This window comes from Anomaloglossus baeobatrachus, chromosome 5 (genome assembly GCF_048569485.1).
Source record: "Anomaloglossus baeobatrachus isolate aAnoBae1 chromosome 5, aAnoBae1.hap1, whole genome shotgun sequence".
NCBI lineage: Eukaryota > Metazoa > Chordata > Amphibia > Anura > Aromobatidae > Anomaloglossus > Anomaloglossus baeobatrachus.
This window is the reverse complement of record NC_134357.1, coordinates 214,037,570-214,055,306: the sequence shown is the minus strand read 5'-3', so window position 1 is coordinate 214,055,306 and position 17,737 is coordinate 214,037,570. Positions and strand designations below refer to the sequence as shown.

The following is a 17,737-nucleotide window of genomic DNA, read 5'->3' as shown; positions in this document are numbered from 1 at the left end:
AAAGTTGAAAATCTGGGGTTAAAACTACATTTATGTGGTAAAAATGAAATTTTTTTTTCTTCACCACCCAATAGTGTTCTGTTTATATTTTTTTGAGTGGTCTAGTTTCAAAAATGAGGTTACCTGTGGGGGAGTTTAGGCACAATAGGGGCTCTCCAAATGCGACATGGTGTCCATTAACGATTTCAGACAATTTTGCGTTCAAAAAGTCAAACTGCGCGCCTTACCTTCCGAGCCCTTCCGTTCACCCAAACAGTAGTTTTCCACCAAAATCGGGGTATCTGTGTACTCAAGAGAAATCGCACAACAAATTATACAGCACATTTTCTCCTGTTACCCTTGTGAAAATGCAAAATGTGGAGCTAAAGTAACATATTTGTCAGAAAAAGTAACATTTCCATTTTTAACTTCCAAATTGTTTTAAATTTTGTGAAGAATTTTAAAGGTTAATAAACTTTTCAGATGTGGTTTTGAGCAGTTTGAGGGGAGCAGTTCTTGGAATGTAGTCATTTTGGGATATTTTCTGTCACCTAGGCCTCTCAAAGTCACTTCAAATGTGACGTGGCCCCTAAAAAAAAAAAAAAAAAAAAAATAGTATTGTAAATTTTGTTAAAAGAATGAAAAATTGTTGATACATTTTGAACCCTTCTAAGTTGCTGCTCACATCAGCGGTAATTTGCCGCAGGCTTAGAACCGGTACAAATGCTTTTCAGCTCAATTCGCCTCCAATGGAGTTGCGACGGGATGCGGCCGCATGTGACCGCATGTTGCCGTTATTCCATAGGAAATGAATGGAGCTGAAACGCATTTGTGAAGGATCCTGTTTTGTGGCAAAATACCGCTGATGTGAGCGCGGCCTAACTTCCTAAAAGAAAAAAAAATGGTTTCACAAATTGTGTTGATGTAAAGTAGACATGTGGGAAATGTTATTTATTAACTATTTTCTTACATAACTCTGGTTTAAGGGCATACAAATTAAATTTTGAAAATTGTAAACTTTTCAAAACTTTCCAAACTTTTGATATTTTCACAAATAAATGAAAAAAAATATCCTAAATTTACCACTATTATAAAGTACAATGTGTAACACAAAAAAAGTCTCAATCACTGGGATATGTTGAAGCTTTCTGGCGTTATTACATCGTAAAGTGACACTGGTCAGAATTTAAAAAAAAAATGGCCTGGTCATGAAGGTGAAAACTGGCTCTGTTGTGGAAGGGGTTAGATAATTTATAAAAAAAAACCAAAAAAAAACAGCAAAACTATACATGTTTGGTATCTGCGTACTTGTGCTGACCTGGAGATTCATATTCTGAGATCTATTTTTCACTATGTACTGAACATAGTGAATAATAAAAACCTGAAAAACAAATTCTTGAAATTGGACTTTGATTTGGCTTCTTCTGCTCATCTTTCCTTTTGAGAGAAGGGTTCAGCAGATGGTGGTCCCTCCCTAAGGTTGATTAATTTCTCTGTAAATCTGTCCATAGTGCTGTCATGGGTGAAAGGAAAAGATTTTATTGCTTACTGGTAATGAGATTCTCCAGAACCCATGACAGCACGCTTATATTTCCCTTCGCCACTAATAATGGGTGTGCAGTAGTATTTTTCTTGAGGAGAGTTCAGATGGTACATAAAGGTTTGGTGGTGGTGTTTAATACATAACTATGTGGAGGTCCTCTCATGCTCTGTCACACAGCTAATGCATGGGATCGATTCTGCCCCTTTTATTCAGGTTTCCTCTCCTTGGGGAGCAGATCCCCTCTCCATGATGCTGTCATGGGTTCCGGAAACTGCCATTACCAATAAGTAGAGATGAGCAAACCCAAAATTCGTACCAAACACAGACTTTAAAAAAAAAAAAAAAAAGTTTGGGTTCTGAGTTTTTATGCTTAACATATGCAAACCACTTCGCGAGTATCGCTGTGCTCTGGTACGCTTGGTGCTCAGCCTAGTTCAAGCCACTTGCAGTGTTTGAACAACTCGCACTGGAGGTAACAGCATGATCAAATGTAGTATGTGCCACACAAAAAAAAAAAAATGTAAAAACCCTGCTCATCATCCCCCTGAAGTGTTCTGTTTTATGGCTGGTTGCATGAAGGTGGAAACCCGAACTGTCATCTTAGAAGATAATAATAACATTTTCAAAACCAAGTGTTGTACTCCAAATATACAATATGACCATTAATAGTTAAAAAAAAATACACACTCAAGTGAAATCTGTAAAACATTTAAATAATATAGGCTATTTGATGACCATTAATAGTTAAAAAAAATACACACTCAAGTGAAATCTGTAAAACATTTAAATAATATAGGCTATTTGATCAAAAATACAGTAAATTGTTAGTGTATATCTCAATATACCATCATACTCCTTCCTTTCCCTGCTTATTCCTAGGCAAAAAAACTTCCTGTCAGCGGAGGTGACCCTAATTTTATTCTTGTCCCTCCCCCGCTCAACGTAGGCTCTCCCTTACGTCACCCTGATTAGCCCTACACTTGAAACAAGAACAAAGTTAGTTATAAACTATACTATGGGTTGCTCCAACCACATTAAGTGCAGCATAAATGGGCATAAATCTGTCAATCTACCCTAGGGAGGGAACCAACAAAGTTTTTGGTGGTCAATAGCGAACATGTCATAAGATGATAATCAGTGCCGATACTAAATGGTACCTTACACGCTGCGATCTCGCTAGCGAGCGTATCCGCCCCCGTCGGTTGTGCGTCATGGGCACATCGCTGCCCGTGACGCAAAACATTGCTAGGAACAGTCACACATACTTGACTGCCTAGCGACGTCGCTGTGACCGGAGAACCGCCTCCTTTCTAAGGGGGCGGTTCGTTCGGCGTTATAGCGACGTCACTAAGCAGCCGCCCAATAGAAGCGGAGATGAGCGGGCCGAAAATCCCACCCACCTCCTTCCTTCCTCATTGCCGGCGGCAGCAGGTACGGTGATGTTTCTCGTTCCTGCGGTGGCACATATAGCGATGTTTGCTGCCGCAGGAACGACGCACAATCTCGCTACTGACCAGACAACGATTTTTGGTAAATGAACGACGTCTCACAGACCAACGATTTTTACCTCTTTTGCGATCGTTTAAGGTCGCTCATAGGTGTTACATGCAACGATGTCGCTAACTACGCCGGATGTGCGTCACAAACACCATGGCCCTGACGATATATCGTTAGCGATGTCGCAGCGTGTAAATAGCCCTTTAGAGTTCACTTCTTATGTGGAGTCTGTTTATCAGTGCTATAGGTGTAAGATGGAGACCCGAACTGCCCAATTAGTGACTTTTATTAGGGTTAATGTCAAGCCTGGGTCCCAAACCGAACTTTATCTTAAGTCCAGCTGAACCTGCCGAATCGAACTTCCACATATCCACTCATTTCTACTGGTAAGTAATTAATTATGCCTTTTGCTATTCTATGTTTTCTCATTGGCCAATGACCAGCCAATATTTATCAATGTTTTCTGCTTACTTTGTTTGTATGCATATTATTTTTTTTCTATATGCACAATTTTCTAGTAGTACAGGCAATGTTTGGAGAGTTGAGGTTTTTTTTATTTATATATATAATTTTCTACTCCTTTTGTCTCCCAGTAATCTACCCAAATAATTGACCATTTCAGATTTGCAGTATTTACATTTCCTTATGTGTAGCCCTCTATATTTAAAAAAAGAAAAAAAAAAATCTTCATTATAATGGACTGTATAGAAAAGGGGCGTGTCCTACCTGGGCAACAACATATAGGAACATAAACCTACAACTTCCCTTATAGGGAAGGTCTAAATACAAACAACCAAACCGATAAAACGCAGTGACCAATCCACAATTAAGCAAGGATGGTAAAGCGGGCCACTGGTAAAGAAAAGACCAAAACAAGTACTTGGTGAAATACAAAAGTAATTTATTATAATAATTGCGAAACAAGGACAGACAGTGATGGCGACCCAGATGAAAAAATCGCCAGACACAGAGTTGCACAGGCACCACCTGATGATGTCATAAGACTACTAGACACAAACTGGTTAATGTAGAAACCCATTAACCGTCTTGACGAAGCCACGCCTGGTGAAATGCGCGTCGAGGCCCTGCGCACTGCCTGCTACTACCTCCCCAACATGTCTCAGGGTAATTCCTTTTAATATGTTAATTTGTTGACATGTTTTCGGCCCCTACAGGGAGAAAAACACTTGGGTGACTGTAACCAGTTAATCATATATTATATTATCTTTTCACCCTTTGGTTATTATAATAAATTACTTTTGTATTTCACTAAGTACTTGTTTTGGTCTTTTCTTTACCAGTGGCCCTCTTTACCATCTAACAACGTATAGGAAGCCTGATCATCCATACCTGCATACATTTCACTTCTTCTCTTGTCTCACTGATGTTAATCCTGCTGTCAACAATCTGGTTAATCCATGAACCACTAATAAACAAAAAAAAAATTCTACCCTCCTTGAATAAATGACTTGGTGAAAATGGAATAGAGGTGAACCTGACTGATGCTGGCAGGATTTGAATTTTGAATGCACCTTTTAGATTTTAGTTGCACATGCATTCTGGTTAATTAGCACTTCAATCAATTGCCTAAAAGCTTTTAGGTTACATTAATACTGTCTTACTAAAGGCCCAGGTAACTAGGACTCCTCTTTGAAAATGGCTCCCTATTTGGGGCACTTTGAAATAAAATTATTATTAGTGGCTATTTTATATCCTAGGTAAAAACTGCATACAGATGTGCCTGTGTTCTACGTGACACCATAAACCCTTATCTCCTGAGACGTATGAAAGCAGATGTGAAGATGAGCCTTTCGCTTCCTGACAAGAATGAGCAGGTGACCCACATTGTCTCTGTTTTGTGTTCTGTACATTATGCATTAGAGTTTAGTCTTTATTTTCATCTGCTGCTTTTTAGGTTCTGTTTTGCCGAATGACAGATGAGCAGAGACAGGTTTATCAAAACTTTATAGACTCCAAGGAAGTGTATGGGATCCTGAATGGTGACATGCAGGTAAGTATGCAAACTTGCAGCATATTTCTAGTTCCTGTCCTATTAATTAAGCTCCACTCACACATTACCCAGTTTGATGGTACATATCTGCTGCTCTAAGCAATACTACTATTGCCTCTGCCCCAGTATTCATTTATCCTGGCAGACATTATGTTGGATGATTATTACTGACTTGCGTGTTCTTTCTATAGGTGTTTCCTGGTCTGATTGCCTTGAGAAAAATCTGCAATCACCAAGATTTGTTCACAGGAGGAACTAAAATTCTTAAGGGAACCAAAGATATGGATCCAGAGGAAAGAGAACAATTTGGTTATTGGAAGCGGTCGGGAAAAATGATAGTGGTGGAGTCACTTCTGAAGATCTGGCATCGACAGGGACATAGAGTTCTTCTATTCACTCAGTCACGTCAGGTTGGGATGTGAAGAGTTACATTGTCAAGTGTAAATCGTGGGGCATATTTATCATCTCTGTTTGATCTCTCATACATTGTACACTGTCTTAAAGTGTATACCAGGATTTTCTGATTCCAGCAATGTGTTGTTTACTGGGCTGCTTACTACAGTTTTGATAAAATCACTGTTTTCTTGGCAGCTTTTGGTCAGCACTGCATAGACAGTAAGCTGTCAATCAGTGGTGGGACAGGGTTATACAAAGTTCATCAATATGTGATTTTGTCAAAACTACAACAAACAGTCCAGTAAAGGTGGTGTCACACACAGCGACAACGACGTTGCTGCTACATCAACATTTTCTGTGACGTAGCAGCGACGTCCCGTCGCTGTCGCTGTGTGTGACATCCAGCAACGAGCTGGCCCCTGCTGTGAGGTCGCCGCTCGTTGCTGAATGTCCTGCTTCATTTTTTGCTCATCGCTCTCCCGCTCTGAAGCACACATCGCTGTGTGTGACAGCGAGAGCGCGACGAACTGAAGCGAGCAGGGAGCAGGAGCCGGCGTCTGGCAGCCTGCGGTAAGCTGTAACCAAGGTAACATCGGGTAACCAAGAAGCCATTTCCTTGGTTACCCGATATTTACATTAGTTACTAGCATCGCCGCTCTCACGCTGAAAGTGCTGGCTCCCTGCACTCCTAGCCAGAGTACACATCGGGTTAATTACCCGATATGTACTCCAGCTACGTGAGCAGCGAGCCGGTACTGGCAGCGTGAGAACACACCGCTTAGCGCTGGCTCCCTGCACACGTAGCCGGAGCCGGAGTACACATCGGGTAATTAACCTGATGTGTACCCTGACTAGGAGAGCAGGGAGCCAGCGCTAAGCGGTGTGCGCTGGTAACCAAGGTAAATATCGGGTAAAGGTTACCCGATATTTACCTTAGTTACCAAGTGCAGCATGGCTTCCACAGCGACACGTGTCGTTATGATCGCTGCTGCGTCTGCTGTGTTTGACAGCTAAGCAGCGATCATAACAGCGACTTACTAGGTCGCTGTTGCGTCACAGAAAATGGTGACGTAACAGCGACGTTGCTGTCGCTATGTGTGAACCAAGCTTATGTGATTAGATCACTGGAATCAGGGTCTCTTTATCTACATCATGATGCTCTCAGATTAGGTAATGATTATCTGGTGACAGATTCCCTTTATATTGTGTTAGAATCATCCTAGCAATTATGCTGTTTGGTAACTGGTGTATCATTACACTGATAAATCAAAGTTTTTGTCACCTATTAATTGGCTTACTATTGCTCTTTTTTTTTTTTAATTTGCGGGGTCACACCTTTTCCTCTAATCTGTGCCCTTGTTTGATTAAACGTCACCCCTCTGTTGGACAGTGTGTTAAATCACATACATATTGTGCAAGTTATTGTTGGCAACTTTTTTTGTTAAAATTGTTCCAGAATTACTAAATCTTCCTCAATGGCTTCTTGCCTGTTGTACTTTTTTTAAAAAATGAATAGTTTGTTAATTACTTTAAGCATTTTTCTCATTATGTTACATGTTTGCCTATTAGATGATACATATCCTGGAGGCATTTATTGTGAGGATTGGTTATACTTATCTGAAGATGGACGGCACCACTACTGTATCATCACGACAGCCTCTTATAACAAAGTTTAATGAGGTAATGGAAGATCAATGCTTAAATCTTCTTTCTGTATTTCTTATGTTATATTCTTCTGTGTAGGGTACGGATGGACATCACTAACCTTTGCTCTGCTGTTGTTGGCCTGCTTGTGTTGCAGGATTCCTCCATATTTATTTTCCTCCTTACTACCAGAGTTGGTGGTCTGGGTGTAAATCTGACTGGAGCCAATAGGGTTGTTATCTATGATCCGGACTGGAATCCCAGCACAGATACTCAGGTAAGTTAGTGAGTTTTAGCATTTTAGCTATTAACTAAAACATAATCCAGATCCAGTGATATAATAAATATGGGCTTAAAGTCTAGACTCTCTGCTTTAATTTGAGGGTATTCACATCCTAACTAGAGTTACAGTTTAGAAATTACAGTTGTTTAACCCTACAATGCATATCAGGGGCCTTTTCGGCCCCGTTGCTTACTTTTTTGCTATCTTCAAAAATTTCTTTAGTTACAATTTTGAAACTGTAAGTATTCCTCAAGCATGTCGTTGCTGGTAATATCCAGTTCATATCATTTTTTTTTTTTATTGGCATTTTGGTGTAACAAATGTTTTTTTGTGATTGTCAGGATTGCTGGTGGAGGGGCCGGGGGATGGATCATGCCATGTGAGGATGTCATATGATTTTGGGAGGGGGTGATAAGGCCATGGCATCATCTCAGGTTCTTCTGAACACAGTAATGAGCTGTGTAGAGAGTACTGAGGACAGTATACACTGTGAGCTAATTGCTGAAGGACCTGTGATGATATGATGTTGGGAGGCATTTTCGGTCTCTTTTGTTTCTATAAGAAGCTTGCAAAGGGTAGAGCTCGTGAGCCACAAAAATCCAGAGAATTGTACACCACCTAAAAGAAAGTATAAAGGGTAAGAGCTGCTGGGGGTGAGAGGAGGAAGGGGCACTTTATCCTTACAGTGTGTCACACACAAGCAAATAGTAGACAACCCAGATTGTGTTCATTGTTTTTTCTTTAAATTTTCTAACATCTAGTCAGCAATGGCACAGTCTTCCTCCAAGCGTTTGACTGACCAAGATAGTGAAGCAATTATGTTTCAAAGTAATGATGATAGTAAACTATCTTTAATGAAGAGTATCTGCCACAAGCTAATCAAACATCCTCATACAGTGATTCTTTCGATGAGGAAGTGGATCCTGAAGAATTGATAAATAGAACATCCAAAACAAGTGTTTTTTTGGGACAGTAATTCTTCTTTAGTCGGATGTACTCCAATACATAATATTGTGAGACATGCTCACGGAGCTGTGGGGAGCCCCAGGTACTTTTCCCCTAAAGATGTATTCTGTACTTTTTTTTTTTCTAAAACTATTGCAGAAGAGGTCCTTTTATGTTCAAACCTAGAAGGAAGATGTATCGCTTCTGCAAAAAAGAAGTCCTGGAAAAATATCTCAAAAGAGGAACTTTATGCATATATTGGACTTTTACTGCTGGCAGGGAGTCAAAATATTGTATGATGTTCCAAACAGAGAATTATTTCTGGACCCACTTTCTGATCCACGCTATAAAGTGACAATGGCAGTGGACAGATATAAGGAAATTAGAAGAAACATTCGATTTGATTATAAGCAAACTCAAGCAGCGAGGTCCCAAACAGACAAATTAGCCCCTATCAGTTATATCTGGAACATATTTATCAAAAATTGCGCCAAACTTTACAATCCTAGTACTAATGTTACAGTAGATGAGCAACTTGTACCCTTCAGAGGACGTTGCAAGTTCATACAATACATGCTCAGTTAACCAGCCAAGTTTGGAATAAAAATATTCAGGATGCGTGATTCTGCAAATTATTATGGCATAAATGGGCTTATCTACTGTGGCAAAGAAGTTGATGCACCAGTAGAGAAAGATCTACGGTCTGAGATTGTGAAAACACTTGCTGTACCAATATACAATTCAGGATTTCAGAACATGATTAAGACTATGTGTCGAAACGCGTAGTTCTGTGGGGTTCCTCTCTATGTCCCCTATACTCTTCTAACTGACCGCTTTGTACACCACTTATTTTTAACGGATTTATCAAATAAAAGAAAAAAAATTTTTTAATTTCAACTTGAGGACTGCGCTGGACTTTTTTTCATCCTGAATATGAGACTGGCAGCCTAGCCTTCCGTGCGCGGATTCACATATACAGCGGATTACAGCAACTCAGTGAGCTGATTTTTCTCATTTATTTAATATACAATTCAGGTAGAAACATTACCATGGGCAATTATTTTACCAATGTTGCACTGGGAAATTTTCTGCTTGAAAAAGCTGTTACACTTGTTGGTACTATGAAGCCAAACCAACGAGAAATTCCTCAAGCAATGAAACACAATCCACAGCGCGCACTCTATGAGAGTGTCTTTGGTTTCAACAACAAAGTGTCTCTGGTATCTTACAAAACGAAGAAAGAGAAATCCGTTATATTAAAGAAAAAAAGAGAAGAGGAGGGCACTCACCGGGTTGCCGCATCCAGGTAATCCATTTATTTCAACACAAGGTGGTACATAAAAACAGCAGCAGGGAGGGGGGAGTGCACAGCAGACGGCCGTTTCGTGCTAAACAAGCACTTCAACAGGTCTGTTGAAGTGTTTGTTTAGCACGAAACGGCTGTCTTCTGCTGTGCTGTGCACTCCCCCCTTCCTCCCGCTGTTTTTATGTACCACCTTGTGTTGAAATAAATGGATTATCTGGATACGGCAGCCTGGTGAGTGCCCTCCTTTTCTCTTTTTTTCTTTTCATGGATGGGACTTGTACCTGGAAGGAGAACCACTGTCTTTAAACTAGCCGTAATTCTGCCAGAGAAAGTTATACTGGAGTTTGAATGGTAGAACATCCCTGCAGAAAAGCCGGTCGACAGCTGATTAGTGCCCGGTGTTTGCTATCTTTGAATTGTTTGAAATCCATTATATTACTCAGTACCATGCATCATGATTGCAGTATTGACAGCAATGACAAGAAATTGAAACCAGAAATCATCTTGCATTACAATAAAACTAAAGGAGGTGTAGATGAAATGGTGGGAGAATATTCATGCAAGAGGCAATCCAGACGTTGGCCTGTAGTAATTTTTTCAAATGTGCTTGATGTAGCAACCCTGATTTCATTCATTATTTATACAGAAACTCATCCAGAATTCCATGCAAGGAGGAAGGACAGGAGATGCCTATTCTTGAAGGACCTTTGCCATAAACTTGTAATGCCTCACATGATAGAGTGAATCAATATGAAATGCTTACCAAAGCAAACTAAAGAAGCAATGAAACGGTGTAGCGTAAAGTTTCAGGATATTCCAGGGCCAGCAGAAAAAAAACGATAGCGTTGTTTCATTTGTCCAAGAAACTTAGAGAGGAAAACTGAGCAATATTGTACCACTTGTGGGTAGGGAAAATGTCTGTAAACAACATTCTTCAAAAAAGATAACATGTGACACTTGTTTGGAAGACCAATAAAATTGAAAAGCTAAAGTTAGAAAAGAAACAACGTAGCTATAGCTAGTTTACTCTAGATTTATATACCTTTGTGTGTTTTTCATATCTTTGTTTGAAATTTGAAAAAAACGTTTTTGGGTGTTTTCTGCAAAAAATTATAATTAAAATGTTGTGCATTATTCCTATCTTTTTTTGCAATTTTTAAATAAACTTGTAAAAGTTATTCATGTGCGTTTCTCCATATGATTTGCATGGGGCCTAAACGGCCCCGTTACGTAGAAGTCTAGATTTGTGACGTCACAGATGCTAGGGTTAATATGTAGCTACTCTTTTCAAGGGACCAAAAGTAATTGGACAATTATCTCAAAAGCTCCCTTAGTGGGCTGCATGGGCTATTCCCTCATTAATCCAGCATCAATTAGGCAAGTAAAAGCTCTGGAGCCGATTTCAGGTGTGACATTTGAATTCGGAACCTGTTGCTGTGAATCAACAACATGCTGTTAAAAGCTCTCAATGGAAGCGAAACAGGCCATCATTAGGCTGAAATAAAAGTGGTAATCAATCAGACAGCAGAAATGTTAGGAGCAGCCACATCAGCAGTATATTCTGAAAAAACAAGAGCATGTTGTTGAGCTGGGGAACTCAAAGTCTGGTCATCCACAGAAGACAACAGTGGTGGATGATCGCAGAATTGTTTCCATGTTCAGAAAAACTCCATAATATCCACCGAAGTGAAGAACAATCTCTAAGAAGTAGGTGTTTCAAGAGGAAATACAAAGCGTAACCACAAGATGCAAACCATGAATCGGCCTTAAAAATAGAAAGGCCAGATTAGAATGCCAAAAACATCTAAACAAGCCACTGAGTTCTGGAAAACTGGACCAATTAAATTAAAATTAACCTTTATCAGAATGATGGGAACTAGAAACTATGGCGAAGGCTTGGAACGGCTCATGATCAAAATCACACATCCTCCTCTCTAAAATATGGTGGAGGCAGGGGCATGCAAGGCTTTCAACTGCTCTGGGTCACCAGTATTTATTGATGATGTGACTGAAAATAGAAGCAGCCAGGTGAATTCTTTAGTGTATAGGGCTATACCTTCTGCTGAGATTTCAACCAAATGTAGCAACTTTGATTTGACAGTGCTTCACAGTATGGATGGACAATGATCCAACACATTCTGCAAAAGCAACCCAGGAGGTTTTGAAAGCAAATAAATGGAATATTCTGAAATGGCGGCATGAATCATGAGATCTTAACCATATTGAGTATGCATTTCACAGGGTTAAGGCAGAAATCCACAAACTGTCACAAGTATGTGTCCTAGCGATGCAGTGATGGACAGCTCAGCAAGCCAATAGTTGACTGGGTCGTCCTGGGTTGTCAGTATTGTGAATGGGATAACAAAGCCACCTGATTAGGGACTGGGGTGTGCTGACTATTCTCATGCTATTCTGGATTGCCCAGCAGCCCAATCAGGTCAGGTCTGCTGTGCTTCCTCTAGGTGTCACTCTCTTGGGGAGATTGCCTGGCTATCTAGCAGGCTGACGGTAGTCAGACCATTGCCAGTCGTAGGTTTGTAGCTTTGCTTGGTGGTGAGCGTGCCATGTGATTTCTGTGTCCTGCTGTTCAGATCTCTTGCTGCCTGACTCGGACCTTGCCTTTGACTGTTCATTTTCTTAGCCCCTCTTGTCTCCATCTGTTACCATTTTGGACATCTGACCTCAGACTGTGACCTGTTTTCTCTTTTGTCCTGCTCCTTTGCATTTTAATATACTCTATTTGTACTTGGTACCAAACTTCTTGATTCTTCAGCCTCACGGCTTGACCATGCTCATCAGACCCACTAATAATAAAGCTTAACCCCTTAATGACCGCTTATACACCTTTTAACGGTGGCATTTAATAGCCTTCTTACACAGTGCTGTTTTGTAACGACGTTCAGGAATAAAGGCATAGCGCACCCCAGCTTCAGAAATTCTCTGGGGTTTCAGCTACTGGTGGTTGCTGAGACCCTGGAGATCACGATCCGAGCCAGTTTTTCTTGTCCCCGGTCACATGACTGCCGTTATAACAGCGCTTTATGTAAAAGTGAAATAAAGCATCGGTTAAAAAAAGATTTCTCTCCCATCTGATATGAAAAACACAGCCGGGTTATACCACATACGTGGAGGTACTTCCGGTTCCTGTTTTGAGCGGGAAAAACATAGATATTTAAAGAGCGAGCAGCTGTATAGGCGGCCTCGCTCCATTCCACAAACAGTCAGCACGTTGTGGGATGTCTATTCCTCTGTTGGTGTGACGTCCGGTTATTATACAATGGGCATGTAGCCTCTCATGTGAGGACTACACACTGGGCCACTGGCATCTTTCTACGTGACGTCCGGTTATTATACAATGGGCATGTAGCCTCTCATGTGAGGACTACACACTGGGCCACTGGCATCTTTCTACTTGATGCATGACCATGTGCATTTATTAAGATGGCCTTAATGTTTTATGGCTCTACTACCAATCCTCTGATTTTTTTTTTCCCCTGATGAACCCCAAAAAAAGGGGGAAAACGCATCAGGATTTTTCTCTGGATATCCAGCAGATAAGTCACCCTTTGCCGGGATGTTTAGTTCTATATTAGGCTTAAGCTTATTGCTGTTGTTATTGGCATTCATCTTATTAATCATTTTGCTATAGCCCTTGAGTGATTTTTCTCTCTGGGTTATTTGCCTGAGCTTATTGCTCTTTGATGAATATGTGCTCTATGTTATAATTTGACCTGGGACGATTTGGCACTTTATTCTATTTACATCTTGGTGATGGGTGCCTACTCTAGGCAAAAACAGTTTTTAGGGAAAGATGAGGGGCAGCCGACGAGGAACTGGGGGCACCCAAAAAAGTATGGTGCGCCTCCGTTTGTAGGTAGGGGAAAGGGAGGGAACAGCTAGTCCCTTGTTTGCCTACCCCTGGCCATTTCTTAATAATATTCTGGCTACTTAGCTGTCCAGCTGATACCGACAATACCTCACCATCCAATAACTAGCTGTTTGCCCCTTTTTTGCTCCAACCTCACATGATGCTGTCTGAATTGTAGTGGTGTGTAATAGATCACATAGCATTTTAACATTTGTGTTTTAATAGTTGAATAATAATGATCTTTTAGGAGTGTTTCTTTTTGTTCTATTAGAGAAATGTCCTCCCCTGCTCCCCTGCTGTAGCCAAAGTCCCTCCCCCGGCCCCCCTCCTCCACCTGAGCTTCAAAAATGGCGGGCGCATGAGGTGTGCACCTGCCAAAACAGTCGTCCTCCTCTGATTTCTCTCTCATCTGACATATCAGATGGGAGAGAAATGGTCCTCCCAGGGCACCCCCGGTCCCCCTCTTAGTATCGCCATACAGAGAGAGTCCACCGTGGCCCGTCCTTCTCCTCCAAGAAAAATGGTGAGCACATGCACAGAGAGCTGGCTTTCACCAGGCTTTCTGCTAGGAGTGAAGTGACGTGAGGTTACCACAGTTCTCTTGCCCTCACTGTGCTGCGGGAGTATGACCTGCAGTAACCTGAATGAGATAACTGTAGTCACACTCATCACATAGTGCCTGCTCTTCAAGTGTATGGGGGATGCTTTCTCTGAGCGTGCCCCCATATACTGGATGACCGAGTCGTCGTGGACCTCCAAGACAGATTACAGGGGACTTGGAATTTTTCGGAGGAGGGGGTACTTTTTTCCCTTTTTAGATTTTTTTCAATAAATTGGTGGAGAAAAAGGGAATGTGTTGGGGATGGTTTTGTTTTTTTTTCTAATAAAAATGAATCTTTTTTTTTTTTTTATTATTATTATTATTATTATTATTATTATTATTATTATTATTATTAGTGACTGGGTTACCAATGTCAGGTGTTTGTTAGATGCCTCGACATTACTATCTTCCGGGCTTGATGCCAGCTGACATTACACACCTGACATCAACCCCAAATACCATTATTCCATTTGCCACCACACCAGGGAAGTGGGAAAAGCTGGGGGAAAAGTGGCAGGATTAGCACATCTAATGGATGCACCACTTCCTGGGCGGCTGCAGCCTGCTATTTTTAGGCTGAGGAGGGCCAATATTTATGGCTTTTCCGAGCCTGAGAATACCAGCCTGCAGCTATCTGCTTTACCTTGGGTGGTAATCTAATTTGGGGGGGACCTCATGTTTTTTTTTGTTTTCTTTTTAAATTTTTTTATAAATTTAAAAAAAACAGCATGGGGTGACCTCTGTTGTGGATTACCAGCCAAGGTGAAGCTGCATGCTGCAGTTGTCTGCTTTACCCTAGCTAGCTATCAAAAACCCACGTAGTTTTTTTTTTTTTTTTTTTAACTTGTCTGAAAACGAGGCTGAACATCCTTTAGAGAAACTTGAAAGGCACTAAAGGGTGCCAGCTTAGAATATTTAGAGGGGTGGGACATTATATATGTGTTTGACCTCTATCACATTATCTCTCTATCTATCTATACTTCCTAGCTTTTTAGGCTGTGTGCCCACTATCTGAGTTTGCACGTTTTGAACACAGCATGTTTTCAATGTATCTAAAAAAACTGCGCTGTACAGTGGGTGGGATTTATAGCAATCCCATGCTCACTGTGAGTCTTTTCTCCACAGCGTAAACTTACTTGTGCAGCTTCTCGAGCCGCAGCATGTCAATTTATGCTGTGGAGATGCTTATGTTCTCCCCTGGAAGTTTGGAGCAGCCTGAACCTGCATCACGTGTACGGGAGCTGCATTCTCCTGTGGACAATAGTAGCATCTCCGCAGGAGGAATGACACTGCATCCTAGACGGTGTTGCCGGATCGTGGGCACATAGCCTCGAGAAATAAGAAATTTGGTGCTACAGCAACATTTTTGTGACATACATGTGGGTTCAAAATGCTCACTATACCCCTGAATAAAATCCTTGAGGAGGGGTCTAGTTTCCAGCAGGGCTGTGGAGTCGGAGTCGGAGTCGTGGAGTCGGAGTCGGAGTCGGAGCTCATTTTGGTGGAGTCGGAGTCGGTATAAAATGCACCGACTCCGACTCCTAAAATATATAATAAATTGGGGACAGGAGTGCAATGCAGAATGTGCTGAATATTTTACTAAATAATAACATTTAGTATAATGCTTATATTTAAGTGAAACATTTATTGTAGTACAATGTGAACATCAGACATTTAATTGTTTTTATGATACAATAATCAAGATATTTGGATAGAACATAAAATATTTATTGGAATACAACTTTAGAACACAAAAAACTAATAAATTGTAAATATGTAATATATATATATATATATATATATATATATATATATATATATATACACAGTGTATATACACACACAAGATATATATGTAATCTACTGTATATTACATAGTGTTTTACATATTTACAATTTATTACAGTTTTTTGTGTTCTAAAGTTGTATTCCAATAAATATATTTTATGTTCTATCCAAATATCTTGATTATTGTATCATAAAAATTATTAAATGTCTGATGTTCACATACACATATTCATGTACTACAATAAATTTTTCACCTAACTATAAGCAATATATGTAGGAGTCGGAGTCGGAGTCGGAGTCGGAGCCGGAGTCGGAGTCGGTGCAAGAGAATTTGAGGAGTCGGAGTCGGAGTCGGAGTCGAAGGTTTGGCTTACCGACTCCACAGCCCTGGTTTCCAGAATGGGGTCACTTGAAGGGGGTTTCTGCTGTTTAGGTACCTTAGGGGGCCCTACAAATGCAACATGGTGTCGGCAATCAGCCAAATTTGTGTTGCAAAAATCAAATTGTGCTCCTTCCGTTCTGAGTAATGATGAGTGAGTTTCGAAATACCCGGATTCGCGATACTCTTAACGAGTACTGTCTAATACATGGTATGCATTCCAAATAGCATGTGCAATACAAGTCAATGGAGAATACTCACAATGTAACGAGTAACCCAAAAGCCGCACTGTTCATGCGAGTAGCAAATAGTACGTCATTCGGGTTACTCCTTGCATTGCACCCACTATTCGGAATGCATATGCATATGTATTAGACAGTACTCGTTATGAGTATTTCAAAACTTGATCATCATTGGTTTTGAGCCTTCCAAACAAAGTTTTCTCTCCATATGTGAGTTATCCGCGTTCTCTGAAGAAAGTAACACATTTTTGGGTCCATTTTGTCATGTTATCCTTTGTAAAAGTGAATAAATTGAGGCTAAAGCAACATTTTTAGGTAAAATATAAATTTATTTATTTCTTCATTCCACTCTGCATGCATTCATTCCTGAGAAGCACCCGAAGGGTTAATGAACTTCTTGAATATGGTTTTGAGCTCTTTGAGGGTTGCAATTTTTAGAATGGTGTCACTTTTGGGTATTTCTTGTCATCTAGGCTTCTTAAAGTCACTTCAAATGTGATGTAGTGTCCCAAATAAAACAATTTTGTAAATTTTGTTAGAAAAATGAGAAATTGCTCACAAATCTTGAACCCCTCAAACTTTTTAAGAAAAAAAAATTGTTTCAAAATATTTGCTGATGCAAATGCAAAGTAGAGATGTGGGAAATTTTATTAACTATTTTATGTGACATACGAGTGCAATAAATTCAATAAATTAGAATATTCTCAAGAGGAATTCAATACAAAAAGGGAAATATATCATATAGAGCCATTACAAACAGAATTGATCATTTTCAAGTGTTTATTTCTGTTAATGTTGATGATTATGGCTTATATAGCCAATGAAAACCCAAAAGTCTCAGATTATTATCTCTGAAAATTAGAATATTATATAAGACCAACTTAAAACATAATTTTAAACTCAAAAGTCGCATGGAGGCGATCAGCCTGTGGCACTGCTGAGGTGTTATTGAAGCCCAGGTTGCTTTGATAGCAGCCTTCAGCTTGTCTTCATTTTTGGGTCTTTTGTCTCTCATATTCCTCTTGACAGTAACCCATAGATTCCCTATGACGTTTAGGTCAGGAGAGTTTGCTGGCCAGTCAAGCACAGTGATACTGTCGTTATTAAACCAGATATTGGTACTTTTGGCAGTGTGGACAGGTGCCAAGTCCAGCTGGAAAATTAAATTTCCATCTCCTCCATGCTTGTCGGCAGAGGGAAGCATGAAGTGCTCTAAAATTTCCATTTCCTTGTAGATGGCTACGTTGACTTTGGT

At 40.3% G+C, this 17,737-nt stretch overlaps 1 protein-coding gene across 1 annotated transcript in view; it reads left to right on the top strand.

The window, feature by feature from the left end:
- Positions 1-17,737, top strand: part of ERCC6 (ERCC excision repair 6, chromatin remodeling factor) — a 248,919-nt gene that overhangs the window by 146,781 nt on the left and 84,401 nt on the right. Inside the window, 5 exon segments of the mRNA XM_075349123.1 lie at positions 4,738-4,854; positions 4,935-5,030; positions 5,222-5,440; positions 6,996-7,106; positions 7,228-7,347. Coding sequence (XP_075205238.1) covers positions 4,738-4,854; positions 4,935-5,030; positions 5,222-5,440; positions 6,996-7,106; positions 7,228-7,347 — 663 coding nt within the window.